At 41.8% G+C, this 20,445-nt stretch overlaps 1 protein-coding gene across 1 annotated transcript in view; it reads left to right on the top strand.

Moving 5' to 3' along the window:
• The window catches only part of LOC120990756 (apoptosis-inducing factor 3-like), a 101,316-nt gene that overhangs the window by 7,027 nt on the left and 73,844 nt on the right, over nucleotides 1-20,445 (top strand). The window contains 8 exon segments of the mRNA XM_040419658.1: nucleotides 259-368; nucleotides 2,767-2,815; nucleotides 5,715-5,816; nucleotides 5,905-6,014; nucleotides 9,396-9,482; nucleotides 11,882-11,958; nucleotides 12,654-12,668; nucleotides 18,898-19,028. Of these exon segments, the coding sequence (XP_040275592.1) occupies nucleotides 259-368; nucleotides 2,767-2,815; nucleotides 5,715-5,816; nucleotides 5,905-6,014; nucleotides 9,396-9,482; nucleotides 11,882-11,958; nucleotides 12,654-12,668; nucleotides 18,898-19,028 (681 nt within the window).

Genomic DNA, 20,445 nt, shown 5'->3' with positions numbered 1-20,445 from the left:
TATGCACAAATGCAACAAATCACAACATTTTACTTAACAATATAATATTACATCTGTTAACCCTTTGCAGTGATCCTATTCTGGGGTACTGCATCATTATTAGGAGCTGGAGGTTTTCACCAAAGCTTGGTCTGGAACCCTCATATAATGACAGGGCTCATACAAGGCAGTGATATTTTCCGTGTTGCATTATAAACCAGTTCTTTATTGTCATCATGCTATACACTGCAGGCTAACTCAGCTGTTTTCACTCCACAGGTGTGCTATCTAGAGGCAGAGTACGTTGCCCCTGGCATGGAGCATGCTTTAATATTGCAACTGGTGATATTGAAGATTTCCCAGGGCTAGATGGTCTGCCAAAATTTCAGGTATATTAAGTGCATCACTCTGAATTCCATTTCAGCTAAAATAATATCATTCCGTTTTTTTATTACTGCAGGGAGCTTCAGGAAAGGCTGGGAGAGGATGGGAGTAGTTGTACTCACTGTGGCAGTCCTCGCCATGCCGCTCCACGAGCCATACAGTCATAGGAAAGGCACACCTTTTCTTTCCTTTAGGGCACACCCTGTTTTTTTGGGCTCCTGCTTAAGGTTAGGTAGGGTGCCCTGGTGCAAGACAGGGTCCCTGATTGACGTGGCACCAATGCAGGTATTGATGCAGAGAACGATGTGGCCGGGTTTTATGCAACAAGTCCACTGTACTGTACTGAGGCATTCCAATAGATCAGGGTTTCTTAACTCCGGTCCTTGGGACCCACCTACCAGTCATGTTTTCAGGATTTCCTTAGTATTGAGCAGGTGATATAATTAGTGTCCATGCATCAGGACTTACCACAGGTATTCATTCTGTGGGTCATTAATATAAAAAAAAGCGGACAACCCATTTAACAGATAAAGTGAGCATTCATTATAAGTGAGTATAGGCTATATTTGTCAGATACCTCTAGTGTCACATGGGCCAGTTTTGTGTAGTTTTGATGATGAACTTTTTTTACACAAAGGCAAGAGTGGATCCAAAATTTAAGAAAAGAATAACATCAACCTGTTTAGGCTAAAAACTGTGTGTAATAAAGACAACGGTGAAAGAAAACTAAGTGAGAAATGTAAACTGTGTAGATTCCCCGTCATTATAGCTACAGGCCCATATTACTTATAAACAAAACGGCAAAAACTGTTGCACCATCTAGCTACTATTAGGCTTGAGGTAATACACTGGACACATTTTTGGAGTCTAGTGAATTCATGAGCAGAGCACTGACCCCCCCCCCCCTTCCCCGAGTGCAGTGATTGACAGGCTGATTCGTATACATACATACACAGCAGCCTGTCTGTCACTGCCCTGATAGAGGGGAGCAATCTACCAAAGAATAGTCCTCATTCATAACAATGTGTCCATTTTATTCTTTTAGGGTTTATTGTAGCCAAATGACAAAACATTTTTGTTGCCGTTTTGGCTGCTGTACTACCTTCAGCTTACATAGGGCAGCATATTAAGCTAATAAATCTGGGTTAAAAGGGACTTCTGGTTTTATAAATTATTTATCTGCCCAGAGTACCCCAAACACTACATATTTTCCCTCATATACCAGTTTTTCATGTCAGCACTTTCCTTCCACTGTTTTCAGCATCACTGCATCCTAGCAGAACTTACTGTCTTCATCAGCGTCCTACTGGATTTTCTAACCAAAACAGCATGCTTTGCTCTATAATGTCTCTCTGAGGCTTGTGCCTCCTAGCTTACATGGAGAGGGGAGGTGTAGGGGCAAAGAGAACAGTGTGGCAGGTGAAGCAAGGCCTGTGAAATATTACAGCACAAAGTATGCTGGGTTTACCATGTCCTGCCAGGCTGCATTGATGCTAATGCAGTGGGCAGGTTTGGGGCGGCCCCAACGCTATGCTATGTCCCTCAAACACCATTGAGGTGTCACCATGTGTTCCTGCTCTCCGGAACGGATGGTAAGGCGTGGTGCACCGCATTGCGAAATACGTCCATAGAGTCAGGGTCTGCAGTAAACCAGGGCGCTTCTTTACTAGAGGAATTCAGGTGCAAGACAATACAGGCGAGGCATAGGGCTGGCTTCTCCAGTCTCCTCCATGGCAGAAGAAGGGTTTGATGCTGTGGAAAGGCCTGAGCTAGCTGTCCCTCTCTCCCTCAGAAGGATGGTACCCTGGCCAAAGGCTTGAGACCCACGGTCTGTGGCTCAGTAGTCTGGGTGGCTCTTTGGTCACAGGGCTGATTACCCATGGTCTGTGGCTGAGTGTCCCCATCTCAACGTCTTCTTCTGGTCACTCATGAAGACTGGCCTTAGTCTCCCCCTCCAAGTATTGGTCTCTAACTGTAGAACACTAGGGGCTCTGACTGCTCTCCTTATATACCATTTCTAGCTAGACTGGAACCTTCTAGTGGGAGGAGTGTAGTGGAGAAACTCAGCACAAACAATTACAAAGTTACCACTCTCATCTGGCATAGACTTACATTAGCTCTTCAATGGTACTCAATGGCAATGACACAGCAGTTTTTCCAAAAACAAGTTTCCAGACATAAAATAGCTACAATCAGACATTCAGTCTGTCTGGTTTTGGTGGTAAACAAGTCTGGCTTTTTCCCTCCAAAACATCTGCCGATTATGGTAAAATATTTCTGCAGCCGTAAAATGACATGGTGACACACAATGATTGTAGGAATGTATCCTCCAATAATTGTTGGATACAAGATATTTGTTGATATTTATTTTTTATTTTCTTGTTTTATTCATGTGGATTGCAGGTTAAGATAGAGAAGGAAAGAGTATATATTCGTGCAAGTAAACAGGCAAGTAATCTGCTTACAATATTATGATTTGCATGATTTAAATGTACTGCTTAAAGGGATTCTGTCACCAGGTTTCACCCCCTTCAGATAAAAATATGGTTATGTTCAGGGAGCTTTCACGATTCCTAATGTGGTCTTATAAATGTAATCTGTAGGCTCATTTTGCTAAAAAAACGCTATTACTAACCTGTCATTCAACAAAATAAGGTGCCCAAGGGGATGTAAATGGATCCAAACTGCCGCCCGCACCCGCCGTCCTTCGTGCCCAGCTCCGCCTTTCCCGACCTCAGCGCTGCCTCATAATCCTGTGTGACGCCTCCGGCTCTCCCTCCCTCCCCCCTCTTTCTGCTCTAACATCTCGCGCGTGCGCACAGGGCTCTGCCAGTGTGCAGGTCATCGAGAGGTTGAGCGAAGTGCCGGCGCATGCGCACTTCGCTCTATGAAGCCGAACGGAGAAGTCCGCATGGGCGCATCAGGCAGAGCCCTGTGCGCACGCGCGAGATGTTAGAGCAGAAGGAGGGGGGAGGGAGGGAGAGCCGGAGGCGTCACACAGGATTATGAGGCGGCGCTGAGGTCGGGAAAGGCGGAGCTGGGCACCAACGACGGCGGGTGCGGGTGGCAGCTTGGATCCATTTACATCCCCTTGGGCACCTTATTTTGTTGAATGACAGGTTAGTAATAGCGTTTTTTTTTTAGCAAAATGAGCCTTCAGATTACATTTATAAGACCACATTAGGAATCGTGAAAGCTCCCTGAACATAACCATATTTTTATCTGGAGGGGGTGAAACCTGGTGACAGAATCCCTTTAATAATAATTGCCATGGACTTTGACCAATTGTGATGCTCATATATGTTCTGGTTGGCGAGAAGTGTAATCTCTTTAGGCTAGAGTGGAAGATATAAAGATTATCTTGACCTGTCCTATCCTGCATTACACAGAAATCCCAGTCAAAACTGACCACGTCAGTTTTGCTGTCCACAAATCGCGAATCCGCAAAACACATTTCCCAGCCGAGTACATGCCAGCATTTATTTTTTAACTTCTGTAGAAATGTCTTATCCTTGTCTGCAAAACGGAGTAGAATAGGACATGTTCTATTTTTTTGCACCTTTGAAATTAATTGGTCCGCATCCGATCCCCAAAAATACTAATTGGATGCAGACAGAAACTATGGCCGTGTGCATGAGACCTTAAAGGGAACCTGTCATCAACTTTATGCTGCCCATACTAATGGCAGCATAAAGAATAGACAGGTGAGGTCATTTCAGCGGTCTGTCATTTATAAGTTAAAAGTAAGTGGTTGCCGAGAACCAACATCACAATCATTGCAGACTGGGCCTGGACAGAGTCACGGCCACCTGAGAAGAGTCCTGGTTATTCCTGAATTCCTGCTCTCCTGCCCCACCTGCTGATGACTGGACAGGCTTCTACTAGTTTTCTCCCTTTCTCTCTAGGAGGAGAACTGCCAATCATCAGCAGATGGGTGAGAGAGAGCAGGAGTTTATAATAACCATGACTCTTCTCAAGGCTGGGCTGCAAATGATTATGATGCTGGTTCTCAGCAACCACTTACTTTTAGCTCATGAGTGACACCACCGCTGACATCAGCATTTCTGTCACTTTGGCCCCTTTCACACGAGCGAGTATTCCGCGCGGATGCGATGCGGGAGGTGAACGCATTGCACCCGCACTGAATACTGACCCATTAATTTCTATGGGGTGGGCTCACCGAGCGGTGATTTTCACGCAATCACTTTTTGCGTTGCGTGAAAATCGCAGCATGCTCCTCTTTGTGCGTTTTTCACGTAACGCAGGCCCCATAGAAATGAATGGGGTTGCGTGAAATCGCAAGCATCCGCAAAGCAAGTGCGGATGCGGATGCGATTTTTCACGCCACGGTTGCTAGGAGGAGACGATCGGGATGGAGACCCGAACCTTATTATTTTCCCTTATACATGGTTATAAGGGAAAATAATAGCATTCTGAATACAGAATGCTAAGTAAAACAGGGCTGGAGGGGGTTAAAAAAAATAAAAAATTATTTAACTCACCCTTAATCAACCTTGCTCGCGATGCGGGCATCTCCGTCTGACTCTTTTACTGTATAAGGACCTGTGGAGAGCATTAACTATAGTTTAAGGACCTGGGGATGACGTCACTCCGGTCATCACATGGTACGTCACATGATCTTTTACCATGGTGATTCAACCATGGTAAAAGATCATGTGACGTACCTTGTGATGACCAGAGTGACGTCATCCCAGGTCCTTAAACTATAGTTAATGCTCCTCCACAGGTCCTATACAGTAAAAGAGTCAGACGGAGATGCCCGGCATCGCGAGCAAAGTGGATTAAGGTGAGTTAAATGATTTTTTTTTTTTTTTTTTAACCCCCTCCAGCCCTGTTTTACTTAGCATTCTGTATTTCAGAATGCTATTATTTTTCCCTTATAACCTGGTATAGGGGAAAATAATACTATTTACAGAACACCGATCCCAAGCCCGAACTTCTGTGAAGAAGTTTGGGTTTGGGTACCAAACACGCGCGATTTTTCTCACGCGAGTGCAAAACACATTACAATGTTTTGCACTCGCGCGGAAAAAATCGCGGGTGTTCCCGCAACGCACCCGCACATTTTTCCGCAACGCCCCGTGTGAAAGAGGCCTTATTTGTGCTGCCCTCTGTGAGGTCAGCATAAAGTTGATGACAGGTTCCCTTTAAATGGGCATCATGTATTGTCCAATTTTCCCCTTTGGTGGGCGACTGTACATGAAAAATGTAACACTTTCTGCAAAGTTTCCCCAGAGATAACAGGGATTCCCCAGCAGGGGGGACACAGTTCTCGAATGCAACCACTTCATATTTAAAGACAGAACTAAGTGTATCTTTGTCTTTTGTAGGCTTTACAGTCAAAAGAAGGACCAAAGTTATGGCAAAGTGTATAGCACTCAGCAACTATAGTACAGCCATTACTAACTTGCTATAATTGGAGCAGGTAAAAAGCTACAGAAGTAAAACGTAAAAATTCACTGATCAAAATAGGAACAATGGAAATTCAAAAAATTGTGCTTTTTTCCCCCTATAGTCCAGCTGGTTTAGTGTGTGCAGAAACACTGAGACAAGAAGGCTTTTCCGACAGGATTGTAATGTGTACTTCTGAGAAGTATTCTACCATATGATCGGTCAAATTAAGCAAGTATGTATTTAACATCACATGTGATATCTATGATTACTTTACACTGTATGTTTAATAGTACCATTACTGTATTTGAATGCTTGATTTACAGGGTAGAGGTGGGACCCAAGCCCCCGTTCCAGAGGAGTTTGATTGGTGCAATGGTTACTTATGTACCGTGCTGCTCCGTTCAATGTCTGGTGGAGATTGCTGAGTCTATTTCTAGTCTGTCCCATACAAATTAAATGGAGCAGCAGTGCACATGCATGACCATCACTCCATTCAAACTCCTCCAGAATGGTGGCATGGGACCTAGTGATTGATGGAGGTCCCAGCGATTCAGCCCCCAGTGATCATATACTGCTATCAGACTTGCTGTCCAGCAATCAGGTTAAAGGGAATGTGTCACCAGAAAATTATTTGTTTCAATCAGGTTTTTACGTTAAGCATATTTTTAACCACTTCCCATCTGGGCCATTTGCCCCCTTCCTGACCAGGCCTAATTTTGCAAAACTGACATATCTCACTTTATGTGGTAATAACTTTGGAACGCCTTTACTTATCCAAGTCATTCAGAGATTGTTTTCTCGTGACACATTGTACTTCATGATAGTCATAAATTTGAGTCAATATATTTCACGTTTATTTATGAAAAAATCCCAAATTTACCAAAAATTTTGAAAAATTCGCAATTTTCTAAATTTCAATTTCTCTGCTTTTAAAACAGAAAGTGATACCTCATAAAATATTTATTACTTAACATTCCCCATGTGTCTACTTTATGTTGGCATCATTTTGGAAATGTCATTTTATTTTTTTTTAGGCCGTTAGAAGGCTTAGAAGTTTAGAAGCAATTCTTCACATTTTTAAGAAAATTGCCAAAACTCACTTTTTGAGGACCAGTTCAGGTCTGAAGTCACTTTGTGGGGCTTCAGACCTGAACTACACTCCTCAAGTTACTTAAAACCGATTTTACAATTTTTGTTAACCCTTTAGGCGTTCCACAGGAATTAAAGGAAAATGGAGATCAAAATTTAAAATTTTACTTTTTTGGCAGATTTTTTCAATTTTAATCCAATTTTTTCTTTAACACATCGATGGTTAACACCCAAACAAAACCTCAATATTTACGGTATTACCCAGCTTCTGCGGTTTACAGAAACACCCCATATGTGGTCATAAATTGCTGTATGGGCACACGGCAGGGCACAGAAGAAAGGAACTCCACAGAATTTTTAGATGCCATGTCCCCATTTGAAGCCCCCTGATGCACGCTTACAGTAGAAACTCCAAGAAGTGTTCCCATTTTGGAAACTAGGGGATAAGGTGACCAGTTTTATTAGTACTATTTTTGGGTACATACTTATTTTTTGATCATTCATTATAACACTTTATGGGGCAAGGTGACCAAAAAATTGGTGGTTTTAGCACAGTTTTTATTTATTTATATTTTACAGCATTCACCTGAGGGTTCGTTCAAATGAGTTTTTTATAGAGCAGATTGTTACGGACGTGGCGATACCTAATATGTATAACTTTATCTTATTTATTTAAGTTATACACAATAATAGCATTTTAGAAACCCAAAAAATGATGTTTTAGTGTCTCCATGTTTAAGAGCTATATTATTTTTTTATTTTTTGAGAGATTTTCTTATGTAGGGCTCATTTTTGGCGGGATGAGGTGACTGTTTGGTACTATTTTGGGGGGCATACACATTTTTGATCGCTTGGTGTTGCAATTTTTGTGATTTAAGGTGACAAAAAATTGCTTTTTTTGACAGTTTTTTTTAATGGTGTTTATGTGATATATTTATAGAGCCGACTGTCACGGATGTGGCATACCAAATATGGTCTATTTTATTTTTTCTATTTTTAACTTTTTTATTTTTTTTCCTTACTTGGTTAATTTTTTTTTTTACATGTGAAACCTTTTTTTTTATTTAATTTTTTTTAACTTTTTTTAAAAAAAATTTATTTTACACTTTTGTCCCCCATAAGGCTCCCATTCACACGTCCGCAAATGGGTCCGCATCCGTTCCGCAATTTTGCGGAACGGGTGCGGACCCATTCATTTTCTATGGGGACGGAATGGATGCGGACAGCACACAGATAGAACATGTTCTATTTTTCTCCGCAGCTTGCGGATAAGAATAGGCATTTCTATAGGGGTGTCGGGCGGGTGTGTTGCGGATCCGCAATTTGCGGGTCGCAACACCACGACGGACGTGTGAAAGGAAGCCTAAGGTCATACAAGACCTCTGGGGGACATTTACTTCACTTTTTCTTTTTTTTTTTTCATTGTTGATTTCTCCTGTAACTGGGGCTGACATAGTAGCCCCAGTTTACAGGAGAAAATAACACCCCCCAGAGGCGCTGTACAGCCTCAGTGCAGGGCTGATCGAGGTCTCTGAAAGACCTCACACAGCTCCCTGCACTCTCTGAGTGAGCGCTGTGTATGCAGCGATCCAAAAGGCAGGACACCCTGGGCACTGTCTCTGCCTTCTCTTGGGTTGCCCTGCTGTCACTGACAGCGGGCAACCGATCAGCCGCTACACGATTAGCATGCAGCTGCAGTTTCTGAACGGACGTTCTGGAACGTCCATCAGAAATAGAGAACCACCCTCCCGGACCGTTTCTAGTCAACGTGCGGACGGGAGGTGGTTAAAGAAGTTTGGGCAATGTTATTTTTATTTTTCAATATCCATATCTATATTAACAAAAAACATGAAATCCTACAGTTTTCATACTGGCCACTAAGCCTAATTATAGGTGCCATTTCTTGGTCTGTACAGATCACTTTACTGTAGTTATCTGCTTATTTTTACAGAAGGATTTAAAATGACAGATATCGCCTATACAAAGATAACACAGCATTTAACCATTCACAATAGGTGATTGTCAAGCTTATCTACTCTCCTGACCTCTATAAGTCTGTACAGGTCCACAGAGCATGCTAGAAAACTTTGACATAGAAGTCAGTGAGATCACCTCCTAGTCCATTGTGTCAATCACAATTGTGGTGCTGTAAAGCATATCTCTAAATGCTGTTAGAAAAGTCAGGCAAGATGGAAGCCCCACTATCATGTTCCCAAACTTAAAATAAAGAATCATGCAACCAGAAAATAAAATGGATTAGAAAAAAAGGATGACTATCTTTTTTTTTAAGTGGCAGAAAAAATTGTTGCATTCCCTTTAAAGTCTCCTTGTGCAAAAATACGGTACTCTTTATTGCTCAATATCCCATTTATACATAGCCCATCTCTCAATACACTGTTGAGTCAGGTCGCCAAAACTTGGCAGTATGTGGCAAATGATAACAATTACCCTTTTAATTAGATGCAATTTTAAAGACACAATGGTATTACATAATCTTCTTGTTATACTTAGCTTTTGTTGCCTTCCAGTCAATGGACTCTCAAGCAGAGCAAATTTTGCTTCGATCCAAAGAATTCTTCCATACGTATGACATTGAAGTTCTTACAGAAACACAGGTAAGAAATCTGCATTATTTAACAATTAGTAAAATAATTTTTTTTGCTCAAAAGTCTCCATTAAATAACTATTATTGTATGTTCCTGGATAAAATAATACCGTATTTTTTGACTATAAGACTATTTTGGGGAAAGTGGCAGTGGTGTCTTATAGTCTGAATGCTAATGACCTCTTGCATTATGAAGTGCTCATTAGCATGCGGGAGGCACGGGGAGGTGAGGGCAGCACTGCTCTGGCTGTACTACCTTCCTGGTCTTCTTCTGGGTCCCGCTGTGGTGTCCTGACCGCACACAGCAGCAGGATGTAGTGCACGTAGACACGCATTATGACTTGATGCTGTGCGCCATGAGGTCACAATACACAGCGGGCCCTGGAATAAGCAATGGAGCAGCGTGTCCTGGATCTGCTGTGCCATCGGAAGAAAGTGAAGTAAGTTCATTTATTTATTTATTTATTTTTTTGACATGAGGTCTGATGGGGGTCCAGTCTGAGGCTGATGGGGGCTGGGGGTCTGATCTGAGACTGAGTGAGTCAGTAGGTGCGATTGAGGCTGATAGAGTTGATTGGGGGTCTGATCTGCGTTAATGGGGGCTGGGGGGTCCGATCTGAGGCTGATGGGGTGGGGGGTCCGATCTGAGGCTGATGGGCTGGGGGGGTCCCGATCTGAGGTGATTGGGGCTGGGGGAGTCCAATCTGGAGGCTGATTGGGGCTGGGGGGTCTGATCTAAATCTAATGGGGGCTGATCTGAGGCTGATGGGAGCTGGGGGGTCCGATCTTAGGCTGACTGGGTCTGATTAAGGCTGATTGGGGGTCTGATCTAAGTCTGATGGGGGCTGGGGGGTCTAATCTGAGGCTAAAGGAAGCTGGGGGGTCTGATATAGGACTGGATGGAGGCTGGGGGGTCTGATGGAAGGCTGATGGAGGTGGGGGGCTGACCCCTGAGGCTGATAGAGCTAGGAGGTCTGATTTTTTGGGGTCTGATCTGAGGTCTGATGAAGAATGAGGGTCTGATTTGGGGGTCTTATGAAGATTGAGGGGTCTGATGAGGGTCTGATCTGAGGTCTGATGAAGAATGGGGATCTGATTTGGGGGGTCTCTCTGAGGTCTGATGGAAAATATTTTTTTCTTATTTTCCTTCTCCCAATCCAAGTTGCGTCTTAAAGTCCAGTGCGTCTTTTAGTCCAAACATACAATAATTTTTATTTAAATACATTTTATAGTCAGTCCTGAATTTACCTATTAGGTGACAGAGCTATGCAGAAGTAACCACATGGTGGAAGCTGTGTGTTACCTGCCCAGCAGTAGATCTGAGAGTTTTGCTGAAGCAGGACTACCCATAGGCATGGGTCTTATGGGAATTTGGGCCCATATTTTGGTAGGTTACCGTATTTTCGGCGGATAAGACGACTGGGAGTATAAGCGACCCCCAACTTTTCCCAGTTAAAAAAGTAGGTTTGGGATATACTCGCCGTATAAGACAACCCCTCCCAACGCTATTTACTTTTGCATCAGATCTGCAGGTAATTGTGTGCCAATTTCGTCCTTTTGCCTGAGTACCATATTATGCCTTTCCAAGAAATCTAGTACACCAGGATACAGTGGCCTTAAATCTGTTGCTGATGATCTGGGTTAGATTTGGCCCCACTGTAGTGCAAACAAACATAATTTTATTTCGTGGTCCACTACATAAACCGTTTTGGCGCATGCTCATTCACCATGTTGCTACATGGTTTTTCGAGTTCTGGCCCAATGTGGGGTGGCCTCCTTCTTAATGCACAATTACCCCTTGGCATACTCTTTAATGCTTTTTCATTTGCAACATTCAGTTCCAATTGAAAGTTCCAACATTAGATGGCTGAAGTGCAGATGCTCCTGCTTCCCCCTGCCTCCCTCAGAATCGCCAATCCAACCCAGTATACAACAACCAGCCAATCACGGCAAACGATGTACCGGTATTTTCTGTGCACACTGCATACAAAGCCTGCTTGGATTGGGTGGTCAGCTCTTCCTGCCTGCCCAGCTCTCCCTGTCTCCAAGACGATCTTTTGCGGTAGTACACAATGTGATAATGCCGGCATGAGAACCACTGAGCGCAGGGAGAGGGGGCTGCTTCAGGAGCAGCTGGCCGGGCGCCTGTCCCTGAGCTGGAGAAGGACAGCTTCTCCAGTCCGGCTAGGAAGTAAGTTTCAGCACGCCGTTATACCGGCATATGAGACGACACCCGGCGTATAAGGACGACCTCCGACTTTTGAGAAGATTTTCATGTGTTAAAAAGTAGTCTTACGCAGGAAAATACAGTAATTATTTGATGTGGCAGTTTAGTTTATTAAACCTTCCTTGTTATTTAACTTGTACATCAAATTTCTCTAAAATTAACATTGTACAGAATTATTTCAGGTTGTCAATGTTGACACAAAGAACAAGACGGTTGTTTTCAAGGATGGATTTCGAATGGAATACAACAAGCTGCTTATGCTACTGGAAACACGTGAGATCATTATATACTCCCCCATATACTGATTCCCTTATTCTTTGTGTAAATTAAAATTAAGTGATGATCATACACATAAAGGTGTAGAAACAGGAGCAGCAGACATACTGTAGTATGGCAATGGTAAGTGGGAGGCCTTATTATGGATGTTTCTTTGGGATCCTGGAGCTTACTCCTCTTTATAGGCACACTATAGTATCATAAATTATACATCATATAGCAGGGGTCAATGACCTCTGACACTTCAACTGTTCTGAAACTACAACTCCCATCATGCTCAATTCAGGTCTATGGCAGTTGTGAGAACAACCAAGCAGGTGTGAATGCTGGGAGTTGTAGATCACTGCAGCTGGAGTTCTGGAGGTTGCTGAATCCTGACATATATTATCATTGACATTATCATCCCAGCTTACTAGAGGTTGTGATCTTAGTAGCATTACTTATTACTCCTTTAAAAAATACCTAAGGTAAATTTTCCATAGAAATACATTTTGTGTACAGTCGTTGGAAAGTATTGTCAAGCATTAAAGTCTATGGACACCTTAAGGCTGCTACACTTATTTTTTAAATTTTTGTTATTGTTTTTCAAAATTAAGCTACTGTCTAAATAGTATTCATTAAAATGTACTACTATTATCTGTCTCTAGAATAGCAGTAGGCGTCCTATGAGGGGTGGAGATCTCCTGGTAGTGAGTTATGACAGGACCATGGAGAAATGATGTGTAAGTTAACAGGGACATTGGTAGGATCTTAAAAGACACTGTTCCTGGCTGTGGTGGACCTTTGCATGCGACTGCTGCAGGGGCCATGGGGAAAGGGAGGCTTTCACTGCTTCCTGACAAAGTCAAATTGAATTTCCTGCAGCCACCACTAGGAAGAGTTAACTGCATAGATGTTTATAGAGCTTCTTGTTGGAATGGAAAAGAACTGTACAAGAAGATGGTTTGCATCTTTCTCTCAAGGGAACGAATGTCCTCAGTGAACAGTTCAAAATATTTGCTAGGGAACATTTAAACTAAGAAAGGGGGGCAAAGAGTGATAATCCCAGCAGTCCGACTGCCCCCCGGAACCAATGCCAGAAGATGCCAGTAGCACATAGGTTAAGAAATAACAAGCTCAGAATCTTGTTACAAATGCTCGCAGTTTAGGGAAAAAGATCAATGAACTTGAGTCTATAATGGCATCTGAGAATATAGATTTAGTGGCTGTTACTGAGACATGGTTCAATGGGAGTAATGACTGGGATATAACAATACCAGTGTTCTCTCTATATAGGAAGACAGAGAAGGCAAGAAAGGGGGAGGGGTGGCCCTGTATGTGACAAATAGCATAAAATATAATTTAATACAAGTTAGCAAGACCAATTTAGAGTCAGTTTGGGTTACGTTGCTGTTTGGTAATCATAAGGTAACTATGTAGGTGTGATATATAGACCATCTAGCAAGTCAAAGAATTTGATGACTAACTAGTTGAGGAAATAGCTAAAATGACATTGAAGGGGAAGTTACATTATGGAAGACTTTAATCTTCCTGATGTCAAACTGGAAAACCAAAATAGCTAGTTCTGCCAGGAGTACAGATATTCTAAATTCCCTACTGGGATTATCTTTACAGCAAGTAGTTGAGGAGCCAACCCGGAAGGAGGCCATTTTAGATTTAGTATTCACAAATGGGAATTTGGTATCTGATATTACTGTAGGGGAAAGCTTGGGATCTAGTGATCACCAGTCAGTGTGGTTTATTATAAGTACAGTGACTGAGTCACACCACTCAATCACAAAAGTTTTAGATTTTAGAAAAACTGACTTTTCTAAAATTAGATTAGAGGTATACGAGTCCCTATCAGATTGGAACCGTTTCAATGAAGCCCAGGAGAAATAGGACTACTTAAAAGTGGCACTATTGAAGGCAACAGATAATTGCATTAGGCTTGTCAGTAAAGCAAAAAAAGGAGGAGACCACTGTGGTACTCAGCAGAAGTGGCCAAAATCATTAAAAACAAAAAGATAGCATTTAGTAATTATTTTAAAAAAAAAGAGGATGACAGGCAAATTTATAAGATTAGGCAGAGAGAGGCCAAGCAAGTTATAAGAGCTTCTAAAGCACAGGCAGAAGAGAAATTAGCTCAGTCAGTGAAAAAAGGCGATAAGACATTCTTCAGATACATAATTGAAAAAAGGAAACTAATTCAAGGAATTGCCAAATTAAAAACAAAAGAAGGAAGGTATATGGAAGAAGATAAAGAACTAGCTGACTGCCTCAATGAATACTTCTGTTCAGTTTTTACAAAGGAAAATGAAGGAAAAGGACCTCAATTAGGAAGGAAGACTAATGAATCTTTTGATGCATGTGTCTTTACAGAGGAAGAGGTTCTAAGTCAGCTGTCTAAAATTAATACAAATAAGTCACAGGGGCCTGATGGGATACACCCAAAGCTATTAAAAGAGCTAAGCGGTGAATTAGCAAAACCATTAACAGATTTATTTAACCAATCACTGGTAACAGGAGTCGTCCCAAAAGATTGGAAATGAGAAAATGTTGTGCCCATTCACAAGAAAGGTAGTAGGGAGAATTGGGCAACTATAGGCCAGTAAGCCTGACATCAATAGTGGGGAAATTAATGGAACCATACTTAAGGAGAGGATAGTGGAACATCTAAAATCCCATGGATTGAAAGACAGCATGGGTTTACTTCAGGGAGATCATGTAAAACTAATCTTATTGATTTTTTTGATTGGGTAACTAAATAATATGATGGCAGAGGTGCAGTAGACATTGCTTATCTAGACTTTAGTAAGGCTTTTGATACTGTCCCACAATACTATCAATAAATTACAGTCTTTGTGCTTGGACTCCCATATTGTTGAATGGATTAGGCAGTGGCTGAGGGACAGGCAACAGAGGGTGTAGTCAATGGAGTATATTCAGACCATGGTCTTGTTACCAGTGGGGTACCTCAGGGATCTGTTCTGGGACCCATATTGTTTAATATCTTTATTAGCGAAATTGCAGAAGGCCTCGATAGTAAGGTGTGTCTTTCTTTTTGCTGATTACGCAAAGATTTGTAACAGGGTTGATGTTCCTGGAGAGATACACCAAATGGAAAAGGATTTAGGAAAACTAGAGGAATAGTCAAAAATATGGCAACTAAAATTTAATGTTGATAAGTGCAAGATAATGCACCTGGGGCGTGAAAACCCAAGAGCAGAATATAAAATCAGTGATACAGTCCTAACCTCAGTATCTGAGGAAAGGGATTTAGGGGTCATTATTTCAGAAGACTTAAAGGTAGGCAGACAATGTCATAAAGCAGCAGGAAATGCTGGCAGAATGCTTGGGTGTATAGGGAGAGGCATTACCCGTAGAAAGAGGGAGGTGCTCATGCGCTCTACCAGAGCACTAGTGAGACCTCATTGGAGGTATTGTGCTCAGTACTGGAGACCATATCTCCAGAAGGATATGATACTTTGGAGAGAGTTCAGAGAAGAGCTACTAAACTAGTACATGGATTGCAGGATAAAACTTACCAGGAAAGATTAAAGGACCTTAACATGTATAGCTTGGAAGAAAGACGAGACAGAGGGGATATGATAGAAATTTTTAAACACATAAAGGGGAATCAACAAGGTAAAAGAGGAGAGAATATTTAAAAGAAGAAAAACTGCTACAAGAGGACATAGTTTTAAATTAGAGGGCAAAGGTTTAAAAGTAATATCCGGAAGTATTACTTTACTGAGAGAGTAGTGGATGCATGGAATAGCCTTCCTGCAGAAGTGGTAGCTGCAAATACAGTGAAGGAGTTTGAGCATGCATGGGATAGGCATAAGGTCATCCTTCATATAAGATAGGGCCAGGGGCTATTCATAGTATTCAGTATATTGGGCAGACTAGATCGGCCAAATGGTTCTTATCTGCGACACATTCTATGTTTCTATGTTTCCAATATTTCGACTTCTGTTGCGGCAGTCTAAATTCATGTAATTAAGCCCCCTAGTGGTGACTGTAGGCAGCCATAGCTTTATCATTTGCAATGGAATATTGAGCTCACTGGGGGAAATTAAGCAGTGTATTTATGGCAGTTTTATGGCATAAATGCATTGAAAAATATGTTTTGGATCAACACCATACGTTTTATAATCAACTGTGTAACCACATCTGTCACTATTATGGAGGTTAAATATGTGAAAAAAAAGACACTTTTTATTGTGTTTTTTCAGTGTCCTTTCACAAATAACGAAGGCCAGATGTTTGCTTAAAGTCAATTGGAACATTTAACGTACTACCATATGTGTGTTTTTAGGGCATTTTCTTTCGTTTTGGTGCAAAGTTGTTTTGCATGCTCTAGGTGTGGCCAAAAATAGGCCACAAAAATGTGTGTGTGAAGTAAACCTTATAAAAGTGACACAAAACAATGCCAGGTCCCACCACGTCCCATTAACAGACATTAATTTGGGTGGATGGCATTTTACATTTTGCAGTGGGACCTATCATTTCTGTGTATACACCCATTCATGGATATGTTTGGAATTCAATTCAGCGCTATTGAACCTAGAGGAAAATATAGAACTGATTATCCTGTGGTTCACAGGTGACACCTTCTTCACCTTCTCCATTCAGCCCAGACTGCCAAACATGCTTCTTGCAACCACAACTTGTCTCTTCAGACTTCTTCAAGATAACTTTGGTTACTCACTTTTCCATCATCCTCCCCACAATCTCAACACAAACTCTGTATCCAAGTGCCCTAACAATGTCATCCTACTGCTACGCGTAATACTGTGACTGCTGTGCTACCCAGTGCTCTAAATGCAGAATTGCAGAGAAAAGGGTGACATAACTGTAGTCACCCTAACAATAATAGTGCCAGGCACATATTGCCCCCTGACAGTAAATAATGCCGCAAAAAATACAGATACAAGTAATTTTTTATTTTTTTTTGATAATATCTTTATTGATTTTCTTGCGACATAACAATATAAAAAGGTATCTGATCACAGAGAATGGACACAACAGGTACATTTGTACAATATTACCCATGATGTCGAGGCACGCATATATAGCCCAACAAATATCAAAACCAAGAGCGCCTCGAAATTATCGCCAACTTTCTGTCACCCATAACAAAACAAAACCATCCCCTTCCAACCGCCCACCCATCCCCCCCGCTGTACCTGGCCTGGTACGACTGCCTCAAGGGGCGGGGGGCGCATCACGCCCTCTTTTTTGTGTGTGTGTGTGTCCCCCAGATCCTTATATGATAAATTATTTCTAAAGAGATGGTAGATCATCAGTTCCAGCCCGGTGATACCTCTATTTTAGTCATTTCTTCGCGGCCATATCCCTGTTTTCATTATTTATTTCTCGCCACGACGTTTCATACATTCAAAATCTGTTACTCTTATCATTAGCCTTTGCCATTCGTGTATTGTGGGTGGTCTATCCTTCACCAATGTCTAAGAATTATTACCTTGGCCAATAGGAGTCCCTTCAACCAATGACCTGCGAACTCTTGGTGGTTTTATTTTATATTCAGGTGGAAGGAGTCCAAGCACAGCTACTTGAATAGTTAGATACAAGTAATTTACTTGATAGCAATTAGTATCCCACACAGTGCCCCCAAGAATAGTTATGTCACTCAGATAGTGGTGCCTCAACAGTATTACAGATCCAAAGAATAACCCTATAAAACAGATAGTACCCCTAACAGTACTGTTACCACATGATGCCAGCCACAATAACTGTCCAGCAAATATTGCTCTAAATCAGTAACGATGCCCACACAGTGCCCACAAAATAATTGTAGCAGAGTACCCTCAAAGTGCCTAGAAGTGTGCCTCCAACAGTAAGAGCCCACAGTTTCCCCCAAAATAATTGTGCCAACTATAGTGTTGGCAACATTGATAGTACGAACACTGTCCCATAAAATAAATGTGCCAAAACAGAAGTTCCCCATGGTGTCCTAACATTAATAGTTTCCCAAAGTACCCAAAAGTTATAATGCCCAAAGCAGAGTGCCTAACCCTTTGTACCAAAAAAAGTAAAAATACTTACCTATTCCCACATCAAACACAATAGTGCAGGCTGCAGGCGTCTTTCAGACTGTAGCCTGAGCAATCTGCATGGCATAGCAGTCAAGCTGTTGACATCATCATGTCTACTTACTATACAGTGGACATGCCTTTTCCAGATACAGTGCAGTTTTCTACTAAAGTTGAAAGTTGCTCTTGGCTCGTGATCTACATAAGCCATGTTGGTGATCAACCTGTCAGTAATAATCAATAGATTGCTAACCCCTGCTCTACAGTGTGTACAACTAATAGCTGGCTGTGTTGATGCTTCTGGAGTAGAAACAAAAAAACACAGCTCCTGTCTGCTTTTAGCTCTGGGATGATATCATCTGATCTGTCTACTCTACTCCTCTCTCTTCACAGAGATAAGACATAGCAGTAGAAAACGGGGAGAAGTTGTACATGGCAGAGATCAAACAGACTGTGTAGTGGGTAAGGAGAACAGAATGAGGGAAAAAGATAACTTAGAAACGTTGTGTAGAGAGGGAGGAAAGAAACCGCTACATATTCTGCATGTGGTGGGGGCATAGTCAACATTAGAGAGAGAGGAGAGAACTACAAACTCAGCATCATGAGAGCTAGTGAAGGCAGCAGCATTCTGGAGCCACATACCTCAAATACAACGTATTACTTAATGATAGAAGTCTGGAACTACTACTGTAGGAGCAGATGGCAAGCTCTATATTAAAGAATCAAAAATGAATGATTGAATGAAGATCGCAACTTTTTTATGCTTAGATGATCACAAACGTACATGTATGTAAAAATATTGTTTTCCATGCCAAAGGTGTCCATTGACTTTAAACTGGGAAAGATAGATGTTTTATCAACAGTAACAAGTTGATTTTCCACAGTCCCAAAACTCTTACCTGTAAAGGAAAAGAACTGGATAATGTATTCACATTACGAACCCCTGAAGATGCAAACAGGGTGGTAAAGCTGGCAATGGGAAGGAATGCTGTGATTGTGGGTGCATCTTTCTTAGGTAAGCTATCCAATGGAATACAAAATATTGTCACATATATAGTTACTTGGATGCTTGTGTAACACATAAAGGGGTTTTCAGATAATTATTTTTTATTAAGTGCCCAAACCCTGCCCCCTGAGAAAGAAGATTCCGCTCTGCATTTGCTGTCTCCATTTTGCAGTCTGTTTATATCCAGCTGGCCATGGGTATGGTTAAATGCATTGGGACTGACATGGATATGGACAGTACATGTCGAAATGAATAGGTCTGCGCCCAATCTGCAAAAAATGTGGATCAGACACAGACCGATAATATGGTCGTGTGAATGAAGCCTTATTCTGATGCAGCAGATTTTTAGTCTCTCTGCCTTTATTAGCCTACCTGAGTCCTCTTCCCAGAGTCAGAAAAAAATAATCTAATAGGGCTACTGCAAAAGGCTGTATTAAACATTCATGTTGTACATTAGCCCAGATACAGCACTCATTGAAATATATGGTTACATACTGCATTTCTTACAGAGGTGTATGAAAGATTATTTTTCATGGATTCGTTCCAAACCAGTTAGAAAAAAGTGGCATGCTCCATGATGCCATATTGTGGAGCATTGTTTCTAGGAGACATATGATGTATATGTAGACTCCACACGGTGGTACACAGAGTGCATATTATTGCATACTGTAGGCTCCCCATGTGTTGCTGTACAGGTATCATGTACACAGCTTTGCAATGTGTGTGAGGGTATAAGGAAAGGTATAGTTATAGAACTCCACCAAAAGCTGATTTTTCATATTGATAGTGGAGATATTGCTCTTCTTCATTATTGAGCTAACTGCATCAAACAAACTGTCCATTTGCATCCAACCAATTGTCAGATACACTGCCCATCCCCCAAAAAAGTCGCCACCAAAAATATTTAGTTGGACCACCTTTAGCTTTGATAACGGCATGCATTCGCTGTGGCATTGTTTCGATAAGCTTTTGCAATGTCACAAGATTTATTTCCATCCAGTGTTGCATTAATTTTTCGCTAAGATCTTGCATTGATGATGGTAGAGTCTGACTGCTGCACAAAGCCTTCTCCAGCACATCCCAAAGATTCTCAATGGGGGTTAAGGTCTGGACACTGTGGTGGCCAATCCATGTTTGAAAATGATGTCTCATGCTCCCTGAACCACTCTTTTTTACAATTTGAGCCCGATGAAGCCTGGCATTGTCATCTTGGAATATGCCTGTGTCATCAGGGAAGAAAAAATCCATTGATGGAATGACCTGGTCATTCAGTATGTTCAGGTAGTCAGCTGACCTCATTCTTAGAGCGCATACTGTTGCTGAACCTAGACCTGACCAACTGCAGCAACCCCAGATCATAGCACTGCCCCCACAGGCTTGTACAGTAGGAACTAGGCATGATAGTTGCATCCCTTCATCTGCCTCT

The sequence above is a fragment of the Bufo bufo genome, chromosome 2 (assembly GCF_905171765.1).
Source record: "Bufo bufo chromosome 2, aBufBuf1.1, whole genome shotgun sequence".
In the NCBI taxonomy this organism is placed as follows: domain Eukaryota; kingdom Metazoa; phylum Chordata; class Amphibia; order Anura; family Bufonidae; genus Bufo; species Bufo bufo.
Note: the sequence above shows the minus strand (reverse complement) of the source record. Positions and strands in the feature narration are given on the sequence as shown.